Source organism: Sarcophilus harrisii, chromosome 3, assembly GCF_902635505.1.
Source record: "Sarcophilus harrisii chromosome 3, mSarHar1.11, whole genome shotgun sequence".
Classification (NCBI taxonomy): Eukaryota; Metazoa; Chordata; class Mammalia; order Dasyuromorphia; family Dasyuridae; genus Sarcophilus; species Sarcophilus harrisii.
The window spans coordinates 3027556-3051881 of NC_045428.1; the positions used below are offsets into that span (position 1 = coordinate 3027556).

Sequence of the window (24326 nt, forward strand, 5' to 3'; positions counted from 1 at the left end):
GGTGACACCCTCCAGGCGGCTGCCGGGCCTGCCTTTCACATCCAAGACACATGCACCGGGACTGAGAGGGTGCCAGCCGGGGGGCGACTGGTGGGCATTCATAGTCTGCAGACAGAGGTGCGTGTGTAGTGGACATAGCTGTACACTGTGCATGAATACGCGTGTCTGAATGTCTATCATCCATCCATCCATCTATCTGTCTTTCTATCTAGCTATTTGTCTATCTATATTTATCTATCCATCCATCTATTTGTCTATCTACTTATCCATCCATCTGTTTGTCTGTCTGTGTCTATTTATATCTATCTATTTATCTGTATCTGTTTGTCTGTCTGTCTGTCTATTATTTACCTGTCTCTGTATCTATCTATTTATCTGTTTATCCGTCATTTACCTGTCTGTCTTGTTTATCCATCTATTTATCTGTCTGTCTGTCTATCTATTTATCTATCATTTACCTGTTTCTATGTCTATCTATCTATCTGTTTGTCTGTCTGTCTATCATTTACCTGTCTATCTGTCATTTATCTGTCTGTTTCTCTAACTATTTCCATACACACACATTTACATTTTTTCCTTAAATAGAATGTCAGCTCCTTGAGATCAGGGACCTGGCTTTCTTGTATCTCCAGTGGCTGGTATATAGTAGGTATTTAATAGATGTTGTTGAATTGAGTTGAAACACTTGGACTCCCTTTGTGGCTCAGGGGTCAAGGTCAGGGCTTGTTAGCTTCCATTCAGTTAGATCGGGCTTCACGGAAACCCCTTTTCTGCCAGTCCCACCTGTCGCTTCTTCCCTGTCTCACGCTTTCCAGTCATTAGAGAGCCAGGTCGGCCCCTCCAAACTGTTAACCTACTTCTGCCTCCCATTCACTGCTAATGATCGTAATAAGCACTCGCAGCATTTTTCATCTTCAAAGTATTTTACTGTAACAATTAATTGTTGGTAAATTTCCTCATTTCTCAAATGGAGAAACTGAGCTGGGGAGATGAGCCCATTCCTGTGAGGCTCTGGGAATGAGGGTTGGGTGTTGGAAGTCATTGCTATTATTTAGCATTTATTAAGTAGCCAAGTAGGTGGGGCAGGAAAAACACCAATAAAAGAAGTTGAGGCTGGTTTCTCTGTTTGTCTGTCTGTCCTCCCTCCCATCCTCCCTTCCTTCCTTCCCTCCTCTCCTGCTTTCCCTCCTTCCCTCACTGCCTCCCTCCTCCTCTCTCTCCTTCCCTTCCTTCCTTCCCTTTATTTCTCTCCCTCCCTCTCTTCTCCTTCCCTCCCTCTCTTTTCCCTCCCTCCCTCCATCCTTCCCTTCCTTCCTTCACTTTATTTCCCTCCCTCCTTCTCTTCTACCTTCCTCCCTCTCTTTTCCCTCCCTCCATCTTTTCCTTCCTTCCTTCTTTCCTCCTTCCCTCCCTCCCTCCACTCTTCCTCCCTCTCTTCTCCCTCTTTCTCTTCTTCCTTCTTTCCTTCCTTTTTCCTTTCTTCCTTTCTTCTTTCCATCCTTTCTCCCCCTTCCTTTCTTCTTCCTTCTTTCTCTTCTCTCTCCCTCCATCTACTCATTCATCCTCCCTCCCTCCATTCTCCCGTGATCTCTTCTCCCTCCCTCCTTTCCTTCCTTCCTTCCTTCCTTCTCTCCCTCCTTCCCTCCTTTTTTTCCCTCCTCCCTCCCTTCCTTCCTTCTCTCCCTCCTTCCCTCCCTTCTTCCTCCTCCTTCCTTTTCCCCTCCCTCCCTCCCTCCTTCCCCTTGCTTCCTTCCTTCCCTCTTTCCTTCCTTCCTTCCTTTCCCTTCCTCCTTCACTTCCTCCTTCCCTTCCTTTCCTTCCTTCCTCCTTTCCTTTTTTTTTTTTTTGCCCCCCCCCCTTTTCCTCTTTTTTCCCTTCCTCCTCCCCCTTTCAAGAAGGGCCAGCCACATGGCCAGGACCCCCACCTGCTGCCCTGTACGTATTTAAGCCTCCTTCATTCAGTGCATTCCAGAGGGACCTGTCCGTTCTTGCAGCGTGGTTGCCCCAACCCTGGGCTCCTCCAGGAAGGCTCTGGCTCTTCCCAAACCCATCCCTGACCTTTAATTAAGGCTGGCAAGGCTCCGGAAGCAGTGCCAGCCCCGGGCACCTGGTTGAGCCTGGCAGGACTGGCCCACTTTTACTGCCCTATAAACACGGGGGAGTCTCACATAAACATGGGTGAGACAGGGGCTGAATCAACTGCGTTTGACCAGAAGTCTCCTTTCCCTCCAACCTTGTCCCTCGGCTTGTTCATTGTCTAATTCAAACTGTCCGGGCGGCCAGGTGAATCACTGGCTTTCTGAGATAGGAGGGCGTGTGCTGCTTGGGTGTGTCTGTCCATCTGTCCCATGTTTACCTGGGTGTGAGCCAGGCTTCTCTGGATGAGCCAATCTGAGACACCAGGGAAAGTCCTTTCTCCCAGTTCTACGGGGCATCGAGTGGCAAAAAGGGGTCTGAAAAATGGGCCGACAGTTCCAATGATCTTGTGATGGCGAGAACCTTCTCCACCGAGAGGACTGTGGGAACTGAGTGGGGATCACAACACAGCATTCTCACTCTTTTTGTTGTTTGCTTGCTTTATTTTCTTTCGCATTTATTTTTTTTGATCTGATTTTTCTTGTGCAGCCTGATAATTGTGGAAATATGTAGAGAAGAACTGCACATGTTTGCATATTAGATTACTTTCTGCCTAGGGAAGGGATGGCAGGAAAGGGGAGAAAATTTGGAACCCAAAGTTTTGCAAGGGTCAGTGTTGAAAAATGATCTATGCATATGTTTTGAAAATAAAAAGCTTTAATAAAAAATAACATAAATTATATAAAAAAGAATGAGCCAAGATGGATGCAAACACTCCAATAGGGAAACCCTCTCATTGGCTCACTATTGTTTGCAAGCCATCTCTCGTGAGGTTATAAACTCCATGAAAGCAAGGACTGGCCTTTGGGGGAGTTGCTTTGTATCTCCAGCATTTAGCCCAGAGCCTGGTACACAGTGGTGCTTAAGCAGTGATGACTGTTAGGTGGCCATGTAGCGCAGAGAGCATCTTTTCTCCTGCCGCGGTTGGTGTTTGCATGCTCTGGATGCATTTGTCCAGGTTTTTGAATGACAGTTTCCAACCTCATCATTCAACTCAACCCACTCTCTCTAAGGTGACCGTGGTCAAAGTCTCCTCATGGACAACTTTGTTCTCATTTTCTCCGTTTTCACCTGACTTCGCCTCTCGGCAGCCCTTGACCCCCCTTGACCCTTGACTCTCCTGGGTACTTTGCCTCCTCTAGATTTGTGTTACCCTTTGTTTGACCACTCCCAGGCTTCTTTACTGGCTTCATCCAGGCCATGCCCACTGAGTGCTGCCCAAGGCCCTGGCCACGGGCCTCCTTCTCAGGCTCTTTGCACTCCCGCTTGGCGATGTCCATCAGCAACCATGGGTTCAGTGATCATCTCTATCGATTCTTTATCATCTCTCCTAAACCTTAGCTCCATAATAACCGTTGTCTATTGGATGTCTCAGACTGCATGTTCCTCTCCTGGAGATGCTTTCCTAGTGTGGTCAAGAGCACCACTATCCTCCCCATCACTTGGGAGATCCACAGCCTCAGTGTGACCCTTGGCTTTTCACCTCTGAGTGGTCGCCATGTTATCTCCCATAATTCCTCTCATCACCATCACCCCAGCTCAGACCCCCATCACCTCTCTCATCAAGCAGCGATCTGCCTACCTTGCCTCTCTCCTCCACAACAGTCTGCATGGTCAGTAGTGATTCTCCTAAAGATTAAATCCTAGTGGGACCTTCTTCCCTCCAAGATCAAGTAAAACCCCTGTTTTTTGTGAAAAGCCTCCTCCAAGCTGCTCCCTCCCTGGGTCCCCCCCCCCCTTTTTGGATGCAGCCACAGTCGAGCCACACGAGGCTCTTTCTCCTGTGTGATGGACGTCCCCTTTCATCTCTGTGCCTTTGTATTGTTTCCCAGAAATCTTCACTCAGTTGGTATACGCGCAGTGGACCTTTCACCTTGTGAATCTCAGCTGGAATAGAATCGGCACCAGCTGCTTTGCCACAGGAGCGGAGTCTTAATGTGATTCAAAACCTCTTTTTCAGCGGGAGGTTTGGATAGAGAGGGCTGACTGCAGCCTGGGTGTACGTATGGTCAGTGGCTTCAGCAGGGATTGGGGAGAGCCTGTTGAGAGGACCATGGCAGGCTCAGCCTCCTCTCCAGGTCACATCCTTATCACCAAACAGCTCGGCTCCCTCAGCACTGAGGATCCCAGGTGCGCCCGGGGGCTCTGGCTCCTAACCGGCCTTCAGGGCGCCAGAAAGACATTTTGGATTGCTCCTATCAGTGAAAAACTGAATCTCGGCTGCCTCGCTGTTCCTGAGAATCTAGCGCAGAGCCGGGTGGGCAGACAATATGTGGGGCACCTTTCCTAGTCCCTTCCTCACGCAGGCGAGTAGCGTGATGCTTAAAAGGCTGCCCAGACACGCCGGGGCTGCCGAGTCCCTCCAAGAAGGTGACTGGGCCCGTGCAGGGCTGCGACTGCAGCTGCCAGGGCTTCGGCACCTGCTGATTTGCCACATCCATCACCACAACTTTGAAATAGGGAGAAATGGTAAAATGCGCAAATTGGATTTCAGCAAGGCAGGTTTGCATGTGGTTGTCCGCCTCTCTCTCTCTTCCAGGGTCATCCCAGGCCAGTGGTGGACAGAGTCAAGATGACTAGTGATGGCTCAAGATGCAGTGGAGGACCTTGTCTGACCGAAGTTTAAGCACTGGTAACAAACCGTCCTCATCCATCCATTCCACCAGAGGAAGTCTCCAAACATCCTCCCCACCCACTGACCCTCAGTGACCCTCGGCCGGATTTAACCCGTCTGCCAAAATGGTTTCCCACATGTGGCTGCTGTGCATGCTACGGCTTCTTGGGGTACAGGCGAGAATTGAGTGGATCAAGTGGGCAGCCAGGTGGAAAGCAGCCTTTAAAAGGGCTCAGCTACATTGATAGTGAAATTGTGAATTCATCCAGCCATTCTGGGGAGCGATTTGGAACGAGGCTCAAAAAGTTATCAAACTATGTATATATACCCTTTGGCCCAGCAGTTTTTCTACTGGGCTTATATCCCAAGGAGATCTTAAAGAAGGGAAAGGGACCCACATGTGGCAGCCCTTTTTGTAGTGGCCAGAGAGTAGAAATTGACTGGATGCCCATCAGTTGGAGAATGACTGAATAAATTATGATATATGAATGTTATGGAATATTACTGTTCTGTAAGAAATGACCAGCAGGAGGATTTCAGAGAGGCCTGGAGAGACTGACACGAACTGATGCTGAGGGAAATGAGCAGGACCAGGAGATCATTTTACACTTCAACAACAATACTATATGAGGATCAATTCTGATGGACGTGGCCATCCTCAGCAAGGAGATGAACCAAATCAGTTCCAATGGAGCAGTAATGAACTGAACCAGCTACACCCAGTGAAAGAACTCTGGAATATGAGTGTGAACCATTACATAGCATTTCCAATCCCTCCATTTTGATCCGCCTGCATTTTTTATTTCCTTCTCAGATTAATTTTATCTTATTTCAAAGTCTGATTCTTTTTGTGCAGCAAAGTAACTATGGATATGTATACATATATTGTATTTAACTTATACTTTAACATATTTAACATGTATCGGTCAACCTGCCATCTGGGGGAGGGGGTGGGGGTAAGGAGAGTAAAAATTGGAACAAAAAGTTTTGCAATTGTCAATGCTGAAAAATTACCCATGCATACATCTTGTAAATAAAAAGCTATAATAAAAAAAGGGCTCAGCAACCTCACACCAGAGGCACTAGCACTCCCTGAACACACCCTACCTCTCAACCTTCTTTCTAAGACGAGGAGTGGAAAAGGCTCTGACCTGTCTTGGTAGAGGAGCTTTCCTCCTGCACGAGTTTCTTACCCCAAAGAAAACGCACATCAATTCCCTATCCCTGTTCCACTCTTGGAATCTCTGATTCCAAATACAGCACAACATCCCATTAGCTCCCTTGGCTGCCATTTCCCCTCCTAACTCATTCACGATGCAGCTTATTATCTTTTCTTCCATGTTTATTCCTTTCATATAAATGTCTGCTGGTCATTCACAACTTTCTCATATTGGTCTTATGAAACTGATTTATATTTACCCTTGGTGCAAAAAAATGGATGCTGGGGAATAAGGAGAGATGCGATAGAAAGCTTCAGAGATCTTTAAGCCAATAAATTTAAGGCAATCCAAAAACCCAAGGCGTTTTGCTCTCCCAAGGAGGCTAGATGGGAGTATTAGGGGTAATGAGAGACTTAATGATGATGAAACTTAATGGATGCAGGAGTGGGGGCATTGGTCTGGTGATGGAAGTTCTGGACATATCAATCAGCCAGTCCACAAGCGCTGTTATTGATAATATTGTTAATGTCCAGTCACCAGGCGCTGTCTGAGGTGCTGAAGACCAGTTACAAAGAATCAACTGATTCCTAATCATAAGGAATTTACATTCAAGTAGAAGAGACAAAAAGCACATTTATAAAGAAGGAATAAAAAGAAGGGAAATGTCAGGTGGCCACCAGTTACTGAGAGGACCTGGGAGGGCTGCAGACAGAAGATGGTACTTGGGCTGCACCTTCAAGGATGGAAGGGAGTCTATGGAAAGCTCACCAATGGAGATTGATGTGGTCTCCGCCATTGTCTTTAGAAGAAAGAGAAATTCTAGACCTCTCCCTGAGATAGTGGACCAGCGAGGTTGTGACCAAATTAATGGCAGTTAACAGGGAGCTGATGAGTCACCGGTGTTACTTTGTCAGGTATGTGGGCACAGGTTGACAGGCTGTCCCAGAAGGCAGCACTGGCTGCATTTTAATGATGTCTGTGCCTTCTTCTGTAAAGCAGAGGGTGGCCCCTGGATTGTTAATATCTCTTCCATCTCTGATAACAAGTGAATGAAGAAAAAACATTTTAAAAGAGTTTGCTAATGTGCCACACGCTGCTGTGATTGCAAATGCAAAGAGAAATCATCCCTCCCCTCATGGAACTTCCATTCTAATGGGGGGGGGGTAATCATCTATGAGGGAGGGGCGGCCCAAAAGGGCATTGTGCTGGGGGAAGTCACGGGGATGATGAGTGGAGCCCATGAGGTGTCCTTTCTGGGAACCTGGCAGCAGATGATGCTTCCAGGATTAGCAGTAGGTGATGGGAGGCTCCCCACCCACACCTTCTGCAGGAATGAGCTCTCCGACTCCTAAGAAGTGGGTGCCATGGCCCTCACATCCATCCTTTTTTCAGGGCTTGGTTTATTGCCAGTTTGGAGAAGCAGTGCTTGGGGATGAAGTCGTTTTCTATTTATTTGGAATACCGGCTGTGGAGGAAGGGAGTGGTTGAGATCATGGCGGAGGGAGTAGGAAACAAAGAAACCCAAGTTGCCTGCATCTCCCAGACTCACGTCATTTTATGCCTGTGTGCTTTTCATTTTTGGCCGTGAATCACGGACCAAAATGCCCAAGAATGTTGCATGATTCAAACCTTCTGCTCTGACGGTGGCAAGCCACCAACCAACCATTTCAGTAATAACACTATGCACTTTTATGCCTTTCCTTTCATCCAGAGATCTCAAAGCACAAGACAAACATTAATTAAACTCCTTGCCATTCCAATAAGGTACTGCAGGTAAATATTATTCTCCCCATTTTACAGAGTGGACAAACCAAGCCAGGGAAGGGCAGAAAGTCTTGGTCCAAGACAAGCAACCAAATAGATGGAGGCTACATCTTGGACTAGAACCTATGGCAGCACCCAGTCCCCAGAGCTTGAACCTTCAGACCTCCCCAAATAATAGGAATTGTTTCTTGTCCCACCTTGCTGGTAGCAGAGGTGGGGATGGGAACCATCCCGGGTCTTAAACCCTTTCCCTCACTCTGAGCCTCAGATATAAAGATCTGGTCCTGAGACTCCCCCATCTGGAGCCCTTCTCTCACTCAGTGACCAGCAGGCTAAAGAGAAGCCATGATCTGCAGCCTGAGGTCCTGGAGGGAGACCCCGGCTGGCTCTGTTGCTGGCTCATGATTCTGGGCAGATCTCTTGGCCCCACTTCATAAAGTGAGGGGATTGGACACGCTTTTCCCGTGGCTAAGCTCAAAGCCCCAGATGGTATTGCTGCTACCAGCTTCCCGTTCCCAGGATCAGCGCCTGGGCTATGGTGACGATGGGAACGGAGACTGCACAAAGACGCTGGAATCTCAAACAAATGTCTTTTCTATAAATAAAACGAGCAGAATGTGTTGTTAATTACCGGAGCTCCAAAGCACCACCCTCTCCAGTGGCGGCAGCAGAACCCTCTGGTAACGCTCCCCAATGGGAGTCTTGGTCAAGCCAAGTATTTATGAAGTAGGACTCTGTGTTAGGCACTGGGCAAGATGCTGGGGACCTAGAGAGGCCCAAGACAGGCCCTTCCCTCACGGGGCTTAGTGGGGAGACATCAGGCAAATGACCAGGTACAAACACATCGAGTACAGGATGAGTGGGAGGGGATCCACGAGGGAAGGCACTGGCCTTAAGGGGGATCATGAAAGACTTCTTGGAGAAAGTGGGATTTCAGTGGAGACTTGAAGTCACTTTGATGGCTGAACAGAGGATGGACTGGAGTGGGGGAAGACTTGGGGCTGGACCGGAGTGGGGGAAGACTTGGAGCTGGACCAGAGTGGGGGAAGACTTCGGGCTGGATTGGAGTAGGGGAAGACTTGGGTCTAGCAGACCCCCCCCCACTGCAATGGTCCAGGGTGAGATGGTGAGGGTCTGCACCAAGGTGAGGGTATTGTTGGAGAGGGAAAGGGCAGAGATGTTTCAAAGGTAGTGTCAGGAGTGAGAGAGTGAGGAATCTAGGATGACCCGAGGTGGTGAGCCTGGAGATGGGGAGGTGATGGACCCTTAATGAGAAATAAGGAGTTAGAAAGAAGGGAGAATAATGAACTCAGCTGCAGACACGTTGAGTTGTAGATCTTGCCATAATGAGGCATCCAGTAGGCAGGGGAGAAGTGAAGCTGGAGATCAGGAAAGGGCATATAGATCTGAGAACCATCTGCATAGAAATGAAAAACGATTCCATGGGAGCTGATGTGATCACCAAGGCTAGAGGGGGAATACAAGGAGTCTCATCACAGTGGGAGGGCAGCTTCAATGGGGATCCAGCAAAGGATACTCCGGAGGACTTGTCTGAGAGGAAGGAGGAGGACCAGGAGAGAGATGGGGATGGGCGTCCTGAAAACTTGGAGAGAAGAGAGGGTCCAGGAGAGGAGGGGGACTGGCAATCCAAGGCTGCAGAGACCTTAGAAGAGGAGGCCTGAGGAAGGGTCATTAGGTTTGACCCTTAGGAGTTCTTAAGCAAGGACCCAACCTCATCCCTTTATCCAGAAAGTCTGTCTGCATATTTTAGTACACAGAGGCAAGCTCTTCTCTGATACTGAATGATAGTTCCTTGGGAAAGATTCTGCGAGTGATGGAGAGGAAGTGAAAAGGGAAGAAAGAAAGGAGGGAAGAAAGGAAGAGAGAGAGGAAAAAGGTAGGGAAGGAGGAAGGAAGGGAAGAAGGGAGGGAGGAGAGAAGGAAGGAGGGATAGAGGGAGAAGAGAAAGAAGGAGGGAGAAAGGGAAAAGGAAGGAAGAAAGGGAGGGAAAAGGAAGAAAGGGAAGGAGGAAAGGAAAGAAGGGGGGAAGGGAAGGAGAAAAGGAAGGAAAGCTGGAGGGAGGGAGGAAAAAGGAAGGAAGAGAAAGAGAAGGAGAAAGGAAGGGAGAGAGTGTGGAAGAGGAATGGGGAAAGGAGAGAAGGAAGAAAGGAGGGAGCAAGGAAAAAGGAAGCAAGAAAGGGAAGAGAGGAAGGGAAAGAAAGAAGGAGGAAGGGAGGGAGAGGGTGAGGAAAAAGGAAGGAAGGAAGGGGAGAGAAGGTGGGAAAAAGGAAGGAAGGGAGGGGTAAGAGAGAGAGGAAGGAAAGAAGGAAGGAGGGAGACCCTGGGGTACCCTGGCAGTGCTGGATTTGGGAATGACAGCTGAGCTTCAAGCTCTCCCTCTTACTTTCTGTATCACCCTGAACAAGTCGTTTCTTTCTGAGCTTCAGTTTCCTTGTAAAATGAGGACTTAGAGGAGGTGACCATTAAAAACACTTAAATCTGACCCTAAGGAATGGATAGGAGGGTGAAACAGGGAGGGAAAGCAAGAAAGATAAAGAATGGATAAAAGAAAGGAAGGAAAGAAAAAGGAGAAGGAAGAGTGGATAAGAAGAAAGAATAAGAGAAGGAAAGAAGGGTTTGAAAAGGTAGAGGAAGAGAGGGAAGAGGAGAAAGAAGAGGGGGGAAAAGGAGATGGGAAGAGGAGAGGGAGGGAGGAAGAAGGAAGGGGCTGCTTCTGGGAGTCGCCTTGACGGGCCCTGCAGACAGAGAAGCTGTCGGGCTCAGGCAGCCCCAGGAGGCAGGGAGCTCCCCCTGGCTCCCAGAACACGCCTGCTCTCCTAACCTCTGACACGGCCCCTCTGCTGATTCATTGCTTTGGACTGTTTAAATAGGGGGACGCCCCAGCCTCCCCACATTCATGCGGCAGTCCTGAGCCATCTCGCATCTTCTCTGGACTGCCTCTTCTCAGCAGCTGCCCCAGAGGAGGAGCCGGTAAGTGGCGTCTCGTCCTCCCCAATTAGCCGGCCCCGGGCAGCCGCTTGGCTGCTAACCCTCCTGCTCTGCTCCCTTTCATCCCTTCTTTTCTCCCCCACGGACAATCTCGCTCTGACTCCCTAGGGTGGGGATTCTTGGGCCGGGAGGGGCCCCAAATCACTCCCAGATTCCCGGGCAACAGAGCTGGGAGAGCGTGGTCCTGAAGCGTCCAGGGTGGGCAGAGGCCAGGTCCTGGGCTGCTTCCTTGAGCAATATTTCTGAGCTTCCAGCACATCCGAGTAGCTTCTGTGCCTGGAGCTGGGCTTGAGCTCCAGGGGCCTCAGCGGGGATCCCGGCTTTTCCTCTGGATCGGGGGCTTTCCTTGCTGTTTCTGGCCAGGGCTCTCCTCTGGCATTCAATAATGAGTCTCAGGCAGTATTTGGGGAGAGAGAAGATAATTTGGATGGAGAAGAAAGATTTCAAAAATCTCCTTCAACGCCCATGGTCTTTCCTTTTGTGTCTGGAACGCAGAGCAGCTCTTGTTCCAGAGGAAGAGGTTTTTCATTCTCTTTGCCCACATTTACAACCACCGGGACTTTTTAGAACAGAAAATAGAGGAGGTGAGAGCTTGAAATACAGAGCCCCGAGCCTAGAATATCGTCCTTGTGGAAGGTCTAGAACATGAAACAGAGAACGCCGCCTTGGAAGGCAGTGTCGAGCGCACGAGACGGAACGTCAGATCTGGGAAGGACCCCGGACTGCGGACCACTTAGTGTAGGCAGGGCCCCACTGGGCAGAGGAGAAAATGAGGCACCCTCCTTCAGCCATTGGGCTTCCTTTGGATGCCCCAAGGAGTCAGAGCTCTTTTTGTGTGTCAAGTGGAGGATGTTCTTCCCCCATTTCACCCCCAACTGCCCTGCGTCTGAGGTCATGGTTCATTTTTCCTATCTGGGTCCAGATTAGCGTTGGGTTCTTGGTCTTCCCTTGTTTTGCTTGGTCCCCGTGACTCCATCTAGCCTCCCCAGGCTCTTGGCAGGGCATGAGCCCCATCCACTTTCTTTGCCCCCTTTCTCCCCGACTCAATCCCATGTTCCCAGGGAGCTGAGACAGCAGGGGTTTGGGGGGCCTGGGAGCATGTGTGGTCCAGACTACTCCATATCCCAGGGGTGTCAATACCACCGTCCTGAATCGAGTGGTCCCGCTCAGTCCCTCGCACTCCCTGTGGTGACCCTAAGGCCTGTCAGAGAAAGAGCAGCCTGCTGGGGATGAGCTCCGGCTCCCGCACCAGATGCTGCTTTCTCGGCGGGGGCTCCGGCTCCGGCTCTGGCTTACACAGACGCTCGGGGCCAGTTGCTTCCACATTCCCGAAGTGTTCGGAGAGTCCCCGTCACCCCTCAAACAAAGCCTGTAGTTTCAGTGGCAGAGCCTTCCTTTTGAAATGACCTTGGATTACTGTGACTTCTGCTCTGGGACCCGGAACCTTTGAGCCCAGGGCCTGAGCTTGTGCTGGGGGCTGAGAGCATGCCGAGGGGGCTCAGTCCCTCTGCCTGGGCTTTCACACAGTCGGAGATGGAAGCCTCAAACAGGGAACGGAAGAGAAGGTGAGCTGAGCTCATCAGCCACTGGAGAAGTGGGGGGAAGGAGAGAGCCCAGGAGCCCTTGGCAGAAGGAGGAGAGAGATGGCTCCTGAAGGGCAGCCCTGGGGGACAAGGCTGGGCAGGGAAGGAGTCTGAAGTGGCCCCTGGTGGGCTCCCACTTTCCCAGAGAGAGCTGGGACTGGGAGCCAGGCTGCCAACAACAGCCACCCCGTCTCCTGAGTTCTCTGAGCCCCCAGCTTCACAGGCCACCCCATGAGTTTGGGTCCGAGGCCAGGAAGCATCCCCAGAGTCTCTACCGAGTCCAGTTCTGTTTCAGCTTCACTGAGGAGCCCTGGAGCCCCGAGGGCTTGTTGACTGGAAGTCGGGAGCTTCTTTGGGAAAACTTTACTTCAATCCTTCTCTTTGCTTTGCCAGGAAATGCCTGAAAGGCTTTCTCTCCCCCGGCCTCTCTTGCCAAGTTAATTGTAGGTCTGTGCAGATTGCTGTCCCAAACCGCACTCAACCCATTTCTCTAGAGATTCAGAAAGGGAAGGAGAGAGGGAAGAAGGAGGGTAGACAGAGAGCGAGACAGACACGGAAATACAGGAAGAGAGAAATGAACAGAGACAGAAGTATGAGCAAGGGAGAGAGAGGGAGACAGAGGCAGACGGACAGACAGACAGAGAAAGGGAGGGAGACAGAGACAGAAAGAGAAAGGGAGGGAGACAGACAGAAAGAAAGAGAAAGGGAGGGAGACAGAGAGACAGAAAGAGAGAGATAGAGAGAGGAGGGAGACAGGCAGAAAGAAAGAGAAAGGGAGGGAGACAGAGAGACAGAAAGAGAGAGATAGAGAGAGGAGGGAGACAGGCAGAAACAGAGAGAAAAAGGGAGGGAGACAGAGAGACAGAAAGAGAGAGATAGAGAGAGGAGGGAGACAGGCAGAAACAGAGAGAAAAAGGGAGGGAGACAGAGAGACAGTGACAGACAGCAGATGAAGGGAGGGAGGCAGAGAGAGAGAGATGGGACAGAGACAGAGATTGTCAGGTAAAAGGAGGGAGACAGACACAGAGACAGAGATTGATAAACACACAGAGACAGACAGAGAAAGGGAGGGAGGCTGAGAGAGAGAGATGACAGAAACAGAAAGACAGAGAAAGGAAGGGAGGCAGACAGGGAGACAGAGAAAGGGAGGGAGACAGAGACAGGAAGAGACAGAAACAGACAAATCCTTAGGCAAAGATAGAAAAAAACAATAGTTAACACTTATGGTGAGTTCACATCTGGCTTCAGATACTTCCTAGCTGTGTGACCCTGGGCAAGTCTGCCTCAGTTTCCTTATGTGTAAAATGAGCTGCAGAAGGAAATGTCCAACTGCTCCAGTATCTCTGCCAAGAAAATGCTCCCAAAAGGTCAGACCTGACTGAAAATGACTAAGTGGCAGGATTTGTGCTCCACATTCAGCCCTGTGAAGCGCTCAGATTCTTTGTGACCTCGAGTGTTCCTCACAACAAGCCTGAGTTTGGTGCTTGAGCCCCATTTTATGGATGAGGGGGCTTGCCGAGGGTCCTGGGCTCCGGCACTCTTTGGTGCCTCAGAGACAGAGACAGAGAAATACCGAGATCAGCAGAGATCTGGGCCGAGGCCGGAGCAAGGAGACCAGGAGGAAAGAAGCAGAAAATAAGGGAATCTTCACTTAGTGACTCTGGGCTTGGGGAGTGGCTTTGGGGGCAGCGATGGTGCCCCTGGTCCTTGAGTCCGGGGGACCCATAGGCTTTGGCCAGCCTGGCCTGCCGAGCCGCCCCTTCTTCCCGCTCTGGGCCATCCCTGGGTCCCGGGGGAGCCCCCGCAGGTCAGTTCTGCCCTGGTGGGATGCTGTCTCTGGAATGGTCTGCTAAGGTGGTCTTGGGGTGGAGGAGGTGCCTGGAGAAGCTGCGGCTGGAGAAGAGCCCTGAAGGGGAGCACCCCGGGCCGTGCTCGCTCTCCTCCCCCCACACGCAGGCTGGGCCGCTGTGCCGCACTGACCCCCTCCCCAGCACTGCCTCCGTGCTCGGTGCCCTCAGGAACCCTTGCTCTGTCACGTGTGATGCTGGCACTCGGGGCCTTATTTTCCACCTCTGAGCATTACAAGGGCCGGAGGAACCCATGTCCGAGGCCCCCGCAGTCCTCAGAGCCTGTGAGGCTTTGTCTGCTCCTGGGGGGTCCGCGTTCTTGGCGCCCATCCCCCAGAAGGCAGGAAGCTTCAGCACTGGCTCCTGGTTCAGATCTAGGCAGGATCTACCCCAGACTCTAGAGGGCGCTCACCAGGGAAGGGTTTTGGGGGCTCACAAAAGGCCCGAGGTTATTCTTTAAGGCCGACAAAGGCCTCTTTGGGCAGCTGGCCGGGGTGCAAAGGACCACAGCACTAGGGCACGAAGGGCCGGGGTCTCTGGGGAGATAACCTCTTCTTTGCAAGTGGTGCTCCGGGGAGATGCCAGACTTGGGGAGGGGCTCCGAGGGGCTGGATGGGGGAGGGGATGCGGAATCGGAGTCTGGCCAGATTCTCAGAGAGACCTCGTTCCTCTCGGAAGCTGAGAGCTGCAGAGTGACGCGAGAATCTCCAAGCCCCAAATGGTGGAAGCTTCTTGGCTAATTAAGTGCTATCCTGTGAGTCATGCATGGGGCTCCTCTGGCTGTTGCCCAAGAGCAAGCTTCTAGCCTGGGAGAAGGGAGGGAGTCCCAGGGCCCGGGACAACACCCAGCAGACCACCTGTCCAGCCCGCGGCGGCGGTGACCCAGCCTGTGGACGCCGAGGGACGGACGCTTGGCTTCTCCTTTAGGAAGCCGGGCCGAGTCACCCGAGTTATTGAGGACGCAGTCGTGTCACCAGCGAGGAGGGTATAATTAATGCGGCCTTGAAGGCCTTTAACTGGCATCTGTGCCAGTGGCGGCCAAGCAGCCCGTGGGTAGCGTGTGTTATTGAGGCATGAGGAAGGGCCCGTGATGGCTCCCAGGGCACGTGAAAGGGCCCGCGATGGCGGCCCCGGGAGGCTCTGGGCCCTGACCGGTGAGACCAGCTGGCGGCAGTGGGGCTTTCTCTGTAGGACAGCCTCCATAGGGAGGGCCTGCAGTTCTGGCTCTGGCGTGTTCTGGCACTTTGCAGCCGCCCAGAGCTTGAGGGGAGGCTGGAGGGTCTGAAGGATGATTGGAGTAGCTGTGCCAGCAGTGGCAGGGGCCGATTTTTCCCTGATGGAAAACAGGAAACCACCGGCTTTGCGGGAGACCACTGTGGGCCCCGGAGCCCAGCCTGCCCAGGGCAGGATGTCTGAGGGAAGAAGGGGCTCAGTTCAGAGAAGGAAGTAGTGGCTCCCTCCTTGACCCAGAATGACGTGGGGCCGAGGATGGCAGAATGTGAGAAGTGAGCCCTCTCCTCCCATGGGCCAAAGAGAGGCGGGAGGCCATCCTCTCCATTTGAGCCGAGGCCGGAGAGCTGAAGGGATTTCCGAGGAAGTGGCAGGCCTGGGATTCAGACCCAGGCATCTGCATCCGCATCCTGAGAGCTTCTCACTGTTCCCACCATCTGCCTGACCGGGCCCCCAGCCTGCCCTGGAGACTTTGAGGAGCAAGGAACTGCCACTTTTGGATACCCATAGTTGTAGGAAGGATTTACTTAGATGGAGACGAATCCCCCTCCTCTGAAATACACCTCTCTGCTCCCCGCTCTGCTCCCTTTTCTGCTGTCAGGGGCCAAGCAGAACTTCTAGCCCCTTTGTCCCTGGTGGTCCCTCAAGTCCTCTAAGGACAGAAGCCTGTCCTCCTGTCTGGTTGTCTCTGTGAAGACTCCATCATTGTTCCTAGACTTAGCCTTGCCTGGGGATTCTGGGAGGGGGCAGAGGGTCACCTGAGAGGACTGGCTGAGTCTGGAGGAGTCCTGGGGGTGATTGGCCCAGTCCTGGATGCTTCTCAGAGGAGAGGAGGTGGCTGGGAGGTTGGGGCTAAGCCAGGAGCCCTGCAGAGATCTGGAGACCAGCCTAGTGGCTATAGTTCTACACATGGTGAGTGACTAGTAGGGCTGGAAGGTAAATGTCCTGGCCCAGCTTGGTGTCCCATCTTGGATGGTGAAATCTTGGATGCCATTTCAGGGCACACAACGATGCAGATGGCGGCCATTCCCAGAACTGAGATACTTCTAATGGGCCAGATGGAGGGTCACTGGATAAACAGTATTTTTATACAGCCCCCTTCTGATGAATAGCTTAGTGAGATCAGCAGATTCATCTGGCACCTCACTGGGGTTGAGCTTTCTCCCTGCTCCCTCTCCCCTCCATCCGGCTCAGTTCTGGCCCTCCTTCTCTTGGGTTTTCGTTCATTCCTTTGGAAAATCCTCTCTCTCCATCTGTCCCCCCTTTCCTCCCATTCTCTTCATGTCTCTCATTGTCTCTGTCCCTCCCTCCCTCCCTCTCGCCCCCTCTCCTTCCATCTGCCCAGCTAGAACCTCTCCTGATGATGTTCCACCCTTTACCATCTCCTCCTCTGCTGGTTCCTCTTCTCTCCCAGGACCAGAGGGACTGACCAGCAGATCCTCCCTTCCTTGCGCCCCTCTCAGAACCCCCATCGTGCAACAGCCTCTCCTCTTTTGACTTTTAGCTGCACATTCTTCTCCAGGTCCGGTCTCTGCCATCCTTGGACCTTCAGGATCTTTTTTGGTGATGCAGAAACTTTGCTTATCAGCTTCCTCTACAACTTTTTCCCTTGGTTTTTATGAAATTCTTGATTTTTTTGTTCTTTTAAATGAACTCTTGTTATTTTTTCTAAGGCAGTAAGATGTCTTTAGTAATTTAATTGAGATGACATTAAATAGGCTAGTTAGGCAAAATTTTCATTTAAAAATTATATTGGCTTTAGCTAGTTGAACAATCAATATCACCTCAGGTATTTAGATCTGATTTTATCTGGTAAATAGTGTTTCATGTTTATATTCATATAGCTCCTGTGTCTGTTTTAGCAAGTGTACCCCCAGGTCTTTTATACTGTCTAGTTATGTTCCATTCTTGACAAGCAGTCCACTCAGGCCTGGCTTAAAGCCACACAAAGACTACTTGCAGCCAGGTCTTCTTGCCTCCAAACCCAGCACTGTCTCCGTACACTACTTCCCTCCACACTATTCCAGTCAGTGAGGCTGGGAAGGACAGCGAGAGCCCTCTGCACCTCAGTGCTCAATCTACTGATGGGCCAAGCCTGGTTGAGTCACTTTCCTCACCATCTCCCCTATGTTTCTAGAACCCTCCCTGCTGTCCAGGCCCATTCCCTCTTGGCTTACAGGATTTCTGTTACATTAACCCAGTCTTGCCCTCCATTGTTAGTTGCACGCCTTGTCTGTTGACATCTTCCTCTTCCCTTAGGACCCTAGCTCAGGTTCCACTTCCTTCCCAATCCTTCCTTGACCTCTGCAGCTAGGGTTGGGGTTGGGAAAGTCTTGTCAGTTTTTTATTGGGGGGGGGGTGTGACAGCTAGAGGATGAACTTGAATGCTAGAGCCAGGAGATCATCCTTTGCTCAGAGGCAGTGGGCAGCCAGGGAAGGTTTTGGAGCAGTCCTATGCTCACAAGGGCGGGAGGAATGTTTTGTGGATTGTGATGTGGAAAATAGATTGGGGCAGGAAGCAACAGGAAGCAAGAAGCCCTCCCAGGCTCAGTGTTCTCTTGGCTGTTTTCCACATTAATGTGCTGGGTCCCAATTTCAGGCCCTGTTGTTCTGTTTTATTCCAAAGCCCTGGCCAGCTTTGTTTGCTTTTCAGGGGAGGCATTGCAAAGGTGGTTTGGTTGTTGTCCTTTCTTCTTGAAGAGGGCCAGAATGACATCATATGTTAGAGTCCACTTACAGTGTGGCTGACCAATAGGAGCTTAGAATGCCCTGCCACAGGTTGGATACATAGTCCCTGTGAACATTTGGGAGAGATTCTTTAACTTTGTGCATCTCCCCTTTCCTTTGTACAGTTACAGTGTGGCTGACTGGCTGATCCAGCCAATAGGAGCTCAGAATGCCCTGCCGCAGGTTGGATACATAGTCCCTGTGAACATTTGGGAGAGATTCTTTAACTTTGTGCATCTCCTGTTTCCTTTGGACTATGTTAGAATCCAGTTACAGTGTGGCTGACTGGCTGATCCGGCCAATAGGAGCTCAGAATGCCCTGCCGCAGGTTGGATACAAATAGTCCCTGTGAACATTTGGGGTGGATTCTCTAATTTTGCACATCATGAGTTTCCTTGGGACTAATCCGAGTCTGCTTTGCTCATAGAGCACAGCCCCTTCTCCCATGAGGGCACACCGTGCTGGGTGCCGCCCTTGTCTCCCATGTCGTGCAGTCATTCTAAAGTTCTTCAGCGAGATCTTGAGGGTGTCCTTGTATCTCTTTTTCTGACCACCTTGTGTTCTTGAGAACTTCAGAATCGGGAAGGAGTGGGGGATGGGGATGGGGAGTGCAAACATGCCTTTGAAAGCCGATCTGGCCTTGGGGGATGTCGACCAGTTGCAGATGCTCTGCAATAACGTTTGTCTCTCTCTCGTTTCCCCTCCCTCCATTTCTCCCCCATCATCCTGCCCCTGCAGGTGCTATGGAGCTGAAGGGCTGTGTGCTCTTCTTGGCCGTGGGCCTCCAGGCCCTGGGTCTCACCTCCTCGTGCCCCAGCGAGTGCACGTGCTCCAAGGCGTCCCAAGTGGAGTGCGTGGGAGGGCGCATCCTGGTAGTGCCCAGCCCTCTGCCCTGGGATTCGATGAGCCTGCAGATACTCAACACCCACATCCGAGAGCTGAACGCGCAGCCCTTCCTCAACGTGACGGCGCTCATAGCTCTCCGCATAGAGAAGAACGAGCTGTCGCAGATCGCGCCCGGGGCCTTCAGCCACCTGGGCAACTTGCGCTACCTGAGCCTGGCCAACAACCGGCTGCAGACGCTGCCCGGCGGCCTGTTCCACGGCCTCAACAACCTCGAGTCGCTGCTGCTGTCGGGCAACCAGCTGCTGCACGTCAGCCCGGCGCACTTCGCGCCCTTCAGCAACCTGAAGGAGCTGCAGCTGCACGGGAACCGGCTGGAGAGCATCCCCGACGGCTGCTTCGACGGCCTCCCCGGCCTCGTCAAGCTCAACCTGGGCCAGAATAACCTGGACCGCCTGTCGCCGCACCTCTTCCAGAGGCTGGGCCAGCTGCAGGTGCTGCGGCTCTCCGAGAACCAGCTCTCCGAGATCCCGACGGGCACCTTCGACGGCCTGGGCAGCCTGCAGGAGCTGGCGCTGCAGCAGAACCAGCTGCGCCACCTGGCGCCCGGCCTCTTCCAGGGCAACGGGCAGCTGGAGAGGCTCTACCTGTCCAACAACCAGCTGGCCACGCTGCCGCGGGGCCTCTTCCTCAACCTGCCGCGCCTCAACCGGCTCACGCTGTTCGCCAACGGGCTGCGGGAGCTGCCCACCGGCCTGTTCGGCCACATGCCCTACCTGCGGGAGCTCTGGCTCTACGACAACCAGCTGCAGCACCTCCCCGACGGGGTCTTCGAGCCGCTGAGCCAGCTGCAGGTCCTGGTGCTGAGCCGCAACCAGCTGCAGTCCATCGCCCCGGGCGCCTTCCGGGGCTTGAGCGCGCTGCGCGAGCTGTCGCTGCACAGCAACGCGCTGCAGAACCTCGACGGCCAGGTCTTCCGGGCCCTGGTGAGCCTGCAGAACGTGTCCCTGCAGAACAACCGGCTCCGCTTCCTGCCCGGCAACCTCTTCGCCGGCGTCAACGGCCTCACCACCCTGCAGCTGCAGAACAACCAGCTGGAGAGCCTGCCCGTGGGCATCTTCGACCACCTGGGCCAGCTCTGCGACGTCCGGCTCCAGGACAACCCGTGGCGCTGCGACGCCGGCATCGTACCCCTGCGCGCCTGGCTCCTGGCCAACAGCGCCAGGCTGGGCGGCTCGGACCTGCTCCCGCTCTGCTCCAGCCCGGCCGAGCTCCGGGGCCAGGCCATCATCGTGGTCAACGTCAACGTGCAGAGCTCCAGCCAGAGCTACCCCAACACGCCCCAGTACCCGAGCACGCCCCAGTACCCGGACACATCTCGGTACCCGGACACGCCCCGGTACCCGGACACGCCCCAGTACCCGGACACATCTCGGTACCCGGACACCACCTCGGTCTCCTACACCACCGAGTTCACCACGGTCCAGGAGGACCAGACCGACCTGACCACCATCGGGAACGTGGCCGACCGCGAAGGGTGGGGCATGACCAGCGCGCAGAGCGGTCTGGCCATCGCGGCCATCGTCATCGGCTGCATCGCCCTGGCCTGCTCCTTGGCGGCCTGCATCTGCTGCTGCTGCTGCAAGAAGCGCAGCCACGCCGTGCTCATGCAGATGAAGGGGCCCAACGAGTGCTGAGGGGGCCGGGATGCCGAGAAGGGCTCCGGCCGGAGGGGGCCCCGAGGGCAGAGCCAGCACCGCCGGCCCGCTGGCCCGCCTCACATGCCTCCTTTCTCGCTCTCTCTGGAGAGCGAGCGGCTTCTTCCTTGGCGGCCAAAGTAGTGCGTGCTTGAAAACTGGGCTTTTCCTTTGCACGCGGGAGAGAACGCTGGGTGGGGGGTGGGGGGGTGGGGGGGGGCGAGGCTTTCCTGTTTTGCTTTTTTTTCTTTCCTAAGGGGCTGAAACAGCTGCGGGGGACGGGGCTTTCCCCCGGGCAAATTCCCTCAGCCCTGCGGCTCCCCGGGAGAAAGCAGAGTCATGCGTGGAAGGTCCCTCCAATCTCCAGCGGCTAAATTAAGAATGACTTTCCTGAGCACTGGCTAGGAACCCCTCCCAGCCCTCAGCGAAGAGAGTCCTCTAAAGGGGGCTCCCCTCTGGCTCCTCCCCCCTTCCCAGCCCCAAGCGGCAAATCTGCCTTCTGTGGTGGTGGCTCTGACTTCTCTCTGCCCTTCGCATCCCAGCCCTCCGGCACCCTCCCGAGATGGAGCAGGACAGGGTGACGGGGCTCTGCCCAGCGGCTACAAGTTGCTTTCAGAAATCCCTCACAAGTTCTGTGCCCGCTTCCGAACTGGGGCTGAGATAAAGACAGAGAGAAGACCTCTTTAGTCCCTTAGCAGGCCAAAACACCAGAATCAAGTAGCTGACTGGTAAAGTTAGCCAAAAATAGGCTAGTGCCAGAGCAAGACCCCCCAATCTGGCTCCTTGTGCTATCCGGCTCCTCCCTCCCCTCCGCTTGGATATTACTTGAGTGGGCCATTGGGACGAAAGTTCTGAGGTTCGGCCGGACTCCTTGCAAGCCCTGACCTAGAGTTCATTTGCCTTTCATGGCACAGTCAGCGTTTGCTTCTTAGACAAGTCCCTGAGTGGAGCATGTGGTGCCACGGGAGCCGTTCAGCAGCTCCTCCGTCAGAAGGGTGGAGAGAAGGAGAGATGAAAAAACAAAACAAAACCCAAACTGAGAAGAATTTCTGGGGCTAGAACCATGAACAATTTGGAGGCCAGAATTTTAATACGACAAAAGAAGAAAGACCACATTTTAAATCTTTAAAACCGAGACCAAAAATTCTGATTTGGGGGGAAATGAAACCATGAAACACTCGGAATCTTTAAAAGTAGAAATCAGCACATTGGTGCCTGAATGAGCCATCACCAGTGGGAGGGAGCTCTCGGCCTCTCTTCAGCCTCTGAGCTGGGGGGTGGCAGTGCCAGGGAGTCTGGGGCACCATTGCTAGGCCTGATTCCCTGAGGAGAAGCACCATAGTACAACAGAGAAAACCGACCAACCAAACTCTGCCTTTGGAGTCAGAGCATCTGGGATGGGATCCAGTCTGTGTTACTCACTGGCTCCCCGGGGGATTGTGGGCAAGCCTTTGCCTTCTCTAGGGCCCGAGTCTGCCCTCCTGGGCCCGCAGGGGCTGAGATAACTGCCAACCCCGAATCCTAGGGCCTCCCTTTCCTTGGCAGGCGCCTCCCCTGAGGTGCTGGCGGGGCCTCCAATGCCAGGTGCGGAGATGGGTAAGACGGGGGCTGACACTGGCCCCTCGGGATTGCCTTTCATCTCCTGCCCACATCCTTCTCTTTGATATTCGGTCTCACTCCCCTTCTAGAGAAGAGACATCCAGCCATCCAGTTTTCAACGTTCATTTCTAGCTTGGGGAAAATAAAATTGTTCAGAGATGAGATTCTGTAGCTCAGCTGCCAATCCTGCGGTTTGCAGCCTCCTCTGGGCCAATGCTGAACCCAGCAGCTAATTGACAACTTTGCCTGCGTTGCCACCAGTTATGGCGGCTGACCCAAAGCAAGGGCTTGGCTTGGGTCTGCTATGACCTCACCTCCAGCCTACTTGTGCGAGCTCGCTGGCACACGTGGCACAAGCATGGCCCTGCTCCCTGCGGCTTCGGCCTCTCTCTCTAAAGTAGGTCCCGGTGGCAAACAGGCGAGAGGAACGGATGTCCAGATAGCAATCGATTGCTTTAGTGCCTGCTGGGTCCCGGGAACTTGGCTAGGTGGTACAGAAGGCAAAAGGGCATGGCCCCTGCCCTCAGGGAACTTACATCTGATCAGGGAGATAGGGGAAGGAGGGCCACTCTCCTCCATTTGGCCAGTCCTGGTGCTGTGTCCAAGGGCTGCCTTAGGCCCACCCCTTTTTTGGTGGGTGGTGATTCTCTGCCCTCCACCTCCTCCTGGCTTTTGGGAGAGCTGGTTGCTCAGGACCCCCGGCACTCCCGGCCTGGAGAAGTCACCGGGAGGCCATCTAGTCCAGACTCTTCATTATACAGATCTGAAAACTGAGGCACAAGTTGATAAATGCCCAAAGTCATCCAGGTAGCAAGGAGCAGTCGGATCTGGGCACAGCTTTACTGTCCACACTGCTGCTGCTCTGCCAAAACAAAACAAAACTGGGAACATCTTCCTCCTCTTGGGGCAGGTTTCCCTTCTGAGACTGATCAGGGAGTGGGAACGGGCCAAGGCGGATTCTGGTTTCTGAGAGCACTTCAAGATGAAGGCAGGGGAGGAAATGGAGGTCTTGTTGTCACACAGATTGCAGGGAGAAGAGCAAAATCCACATGGTGGGACACAGGTCACACACAGACTTACCCATACTTTGTTTCCTCTTGGGTCCCTGGTTGCTTAGCTGCTTCTGTGAAATGGTCCCCTTGCAACGGTTCCACAAAAGGCCAGGACTGGGGGACCAGAGCCCCTGCAGGGAGCATGAGGGCTTGGCAGGAACGGGGGCGCTCCCTGAATTGGCTTCAGCTCATGGGGTGAGGAACGAAAGGGACCAGCTTCCGTAGCTCCAATACTCGCAAAGCGCATCATTGTCTCCAGCCTCACATGAATCCCTGAGTGAGGGGCCTGCCCACCTGCTGGCTGGGGCAGCCTGACAGAGCAGCCTGCAGGACGCGGGGTTGGGAGGGGGCATCTGTCCTGACCCTGCACCTGATCACCCTCTCTCCGAACCAGCCCAGGTGGGACCTGAGTCCTCCTCTCACTGCGCCTGCCGCCTCCAGAATGACTTGTTCTGTCCTGGAACAGCAGAGCCCCATTTCCTAGGGAATCCCGAGTTCTCTGTACTTATTCTTTTGTGAGACTCCAGAATCCTGGCCCAGCCCTCCAGCTCCCTGCACCCGCATGGACAGTTTTATGACTTCTTGAGGCCTTCATCAATCTGGGCCCTCTCCCAGCTGAACTCGGCCTGGGATCAGCCGGGCCTTCGGGAGCCCGGCACAGGTCACGGCCAGTCTTAGGGCTTTAAGGCGTTCTGTGTCAGGCAGTAGGGCCCCCTCGAGCTTAAGATCAAGAATTCAGGGCCCCCCTTACCACAATGAGGTCACATCATCAACAGAGTTCATGTGCTGAAGAAAGAACCCCAAAGGGCTTCCCTGGAATTAGCCCTGCTCCAATTGCTTCTTCATGGGCCTGAAAAAGATTTGAAAGCTTTGGAGACATGGGTGGTCAGGGTCCTCTTCCGAGCTCCCCAGGAGACTGTGAAGACTTGTCCTTGACCCTGATACAGCATAAGGCTTGGCAGGGCCCCGGGGGGTCGGTTGGGGATGTTGGGCATGGCTGGAGCCACTTAGGAAGAGACCCTGAACTCTATGAGCTCATGGGACCCCCGCCTTTCTCGGGAAGCC

The 24326-nt window shown here is 53.2% G+C and overlaps 1 protein-coding gene across 1 annotated transcript; it reads left to right on the forward strand.

Annotated features, from left to right (window-relative positions):
* Positions 1–10600: 10600 nt before the first annotated feature.
* LOC111720252 (leucine-rich repeat-containing protein 15) lies at positions 10601–20689 on the forward strand. Its single transcript, XM_031957390.1, has 2 exons — positions 10601–10665; positions 18809–20689. Exon 2 carries the CDS (start codon positions 18814–18816, stop codon positions 20608–20610), a length of 1797 nt encoding a protein of 598 aa, XP_031813250.1. The 5' UTR covers positions 10601–10665; positions 18809–18813; the 3' UTR covers positions 20611–20689.
* The last annotated feature ends 3637 nt before the right edge of the window (positions 20690–24326 follow it).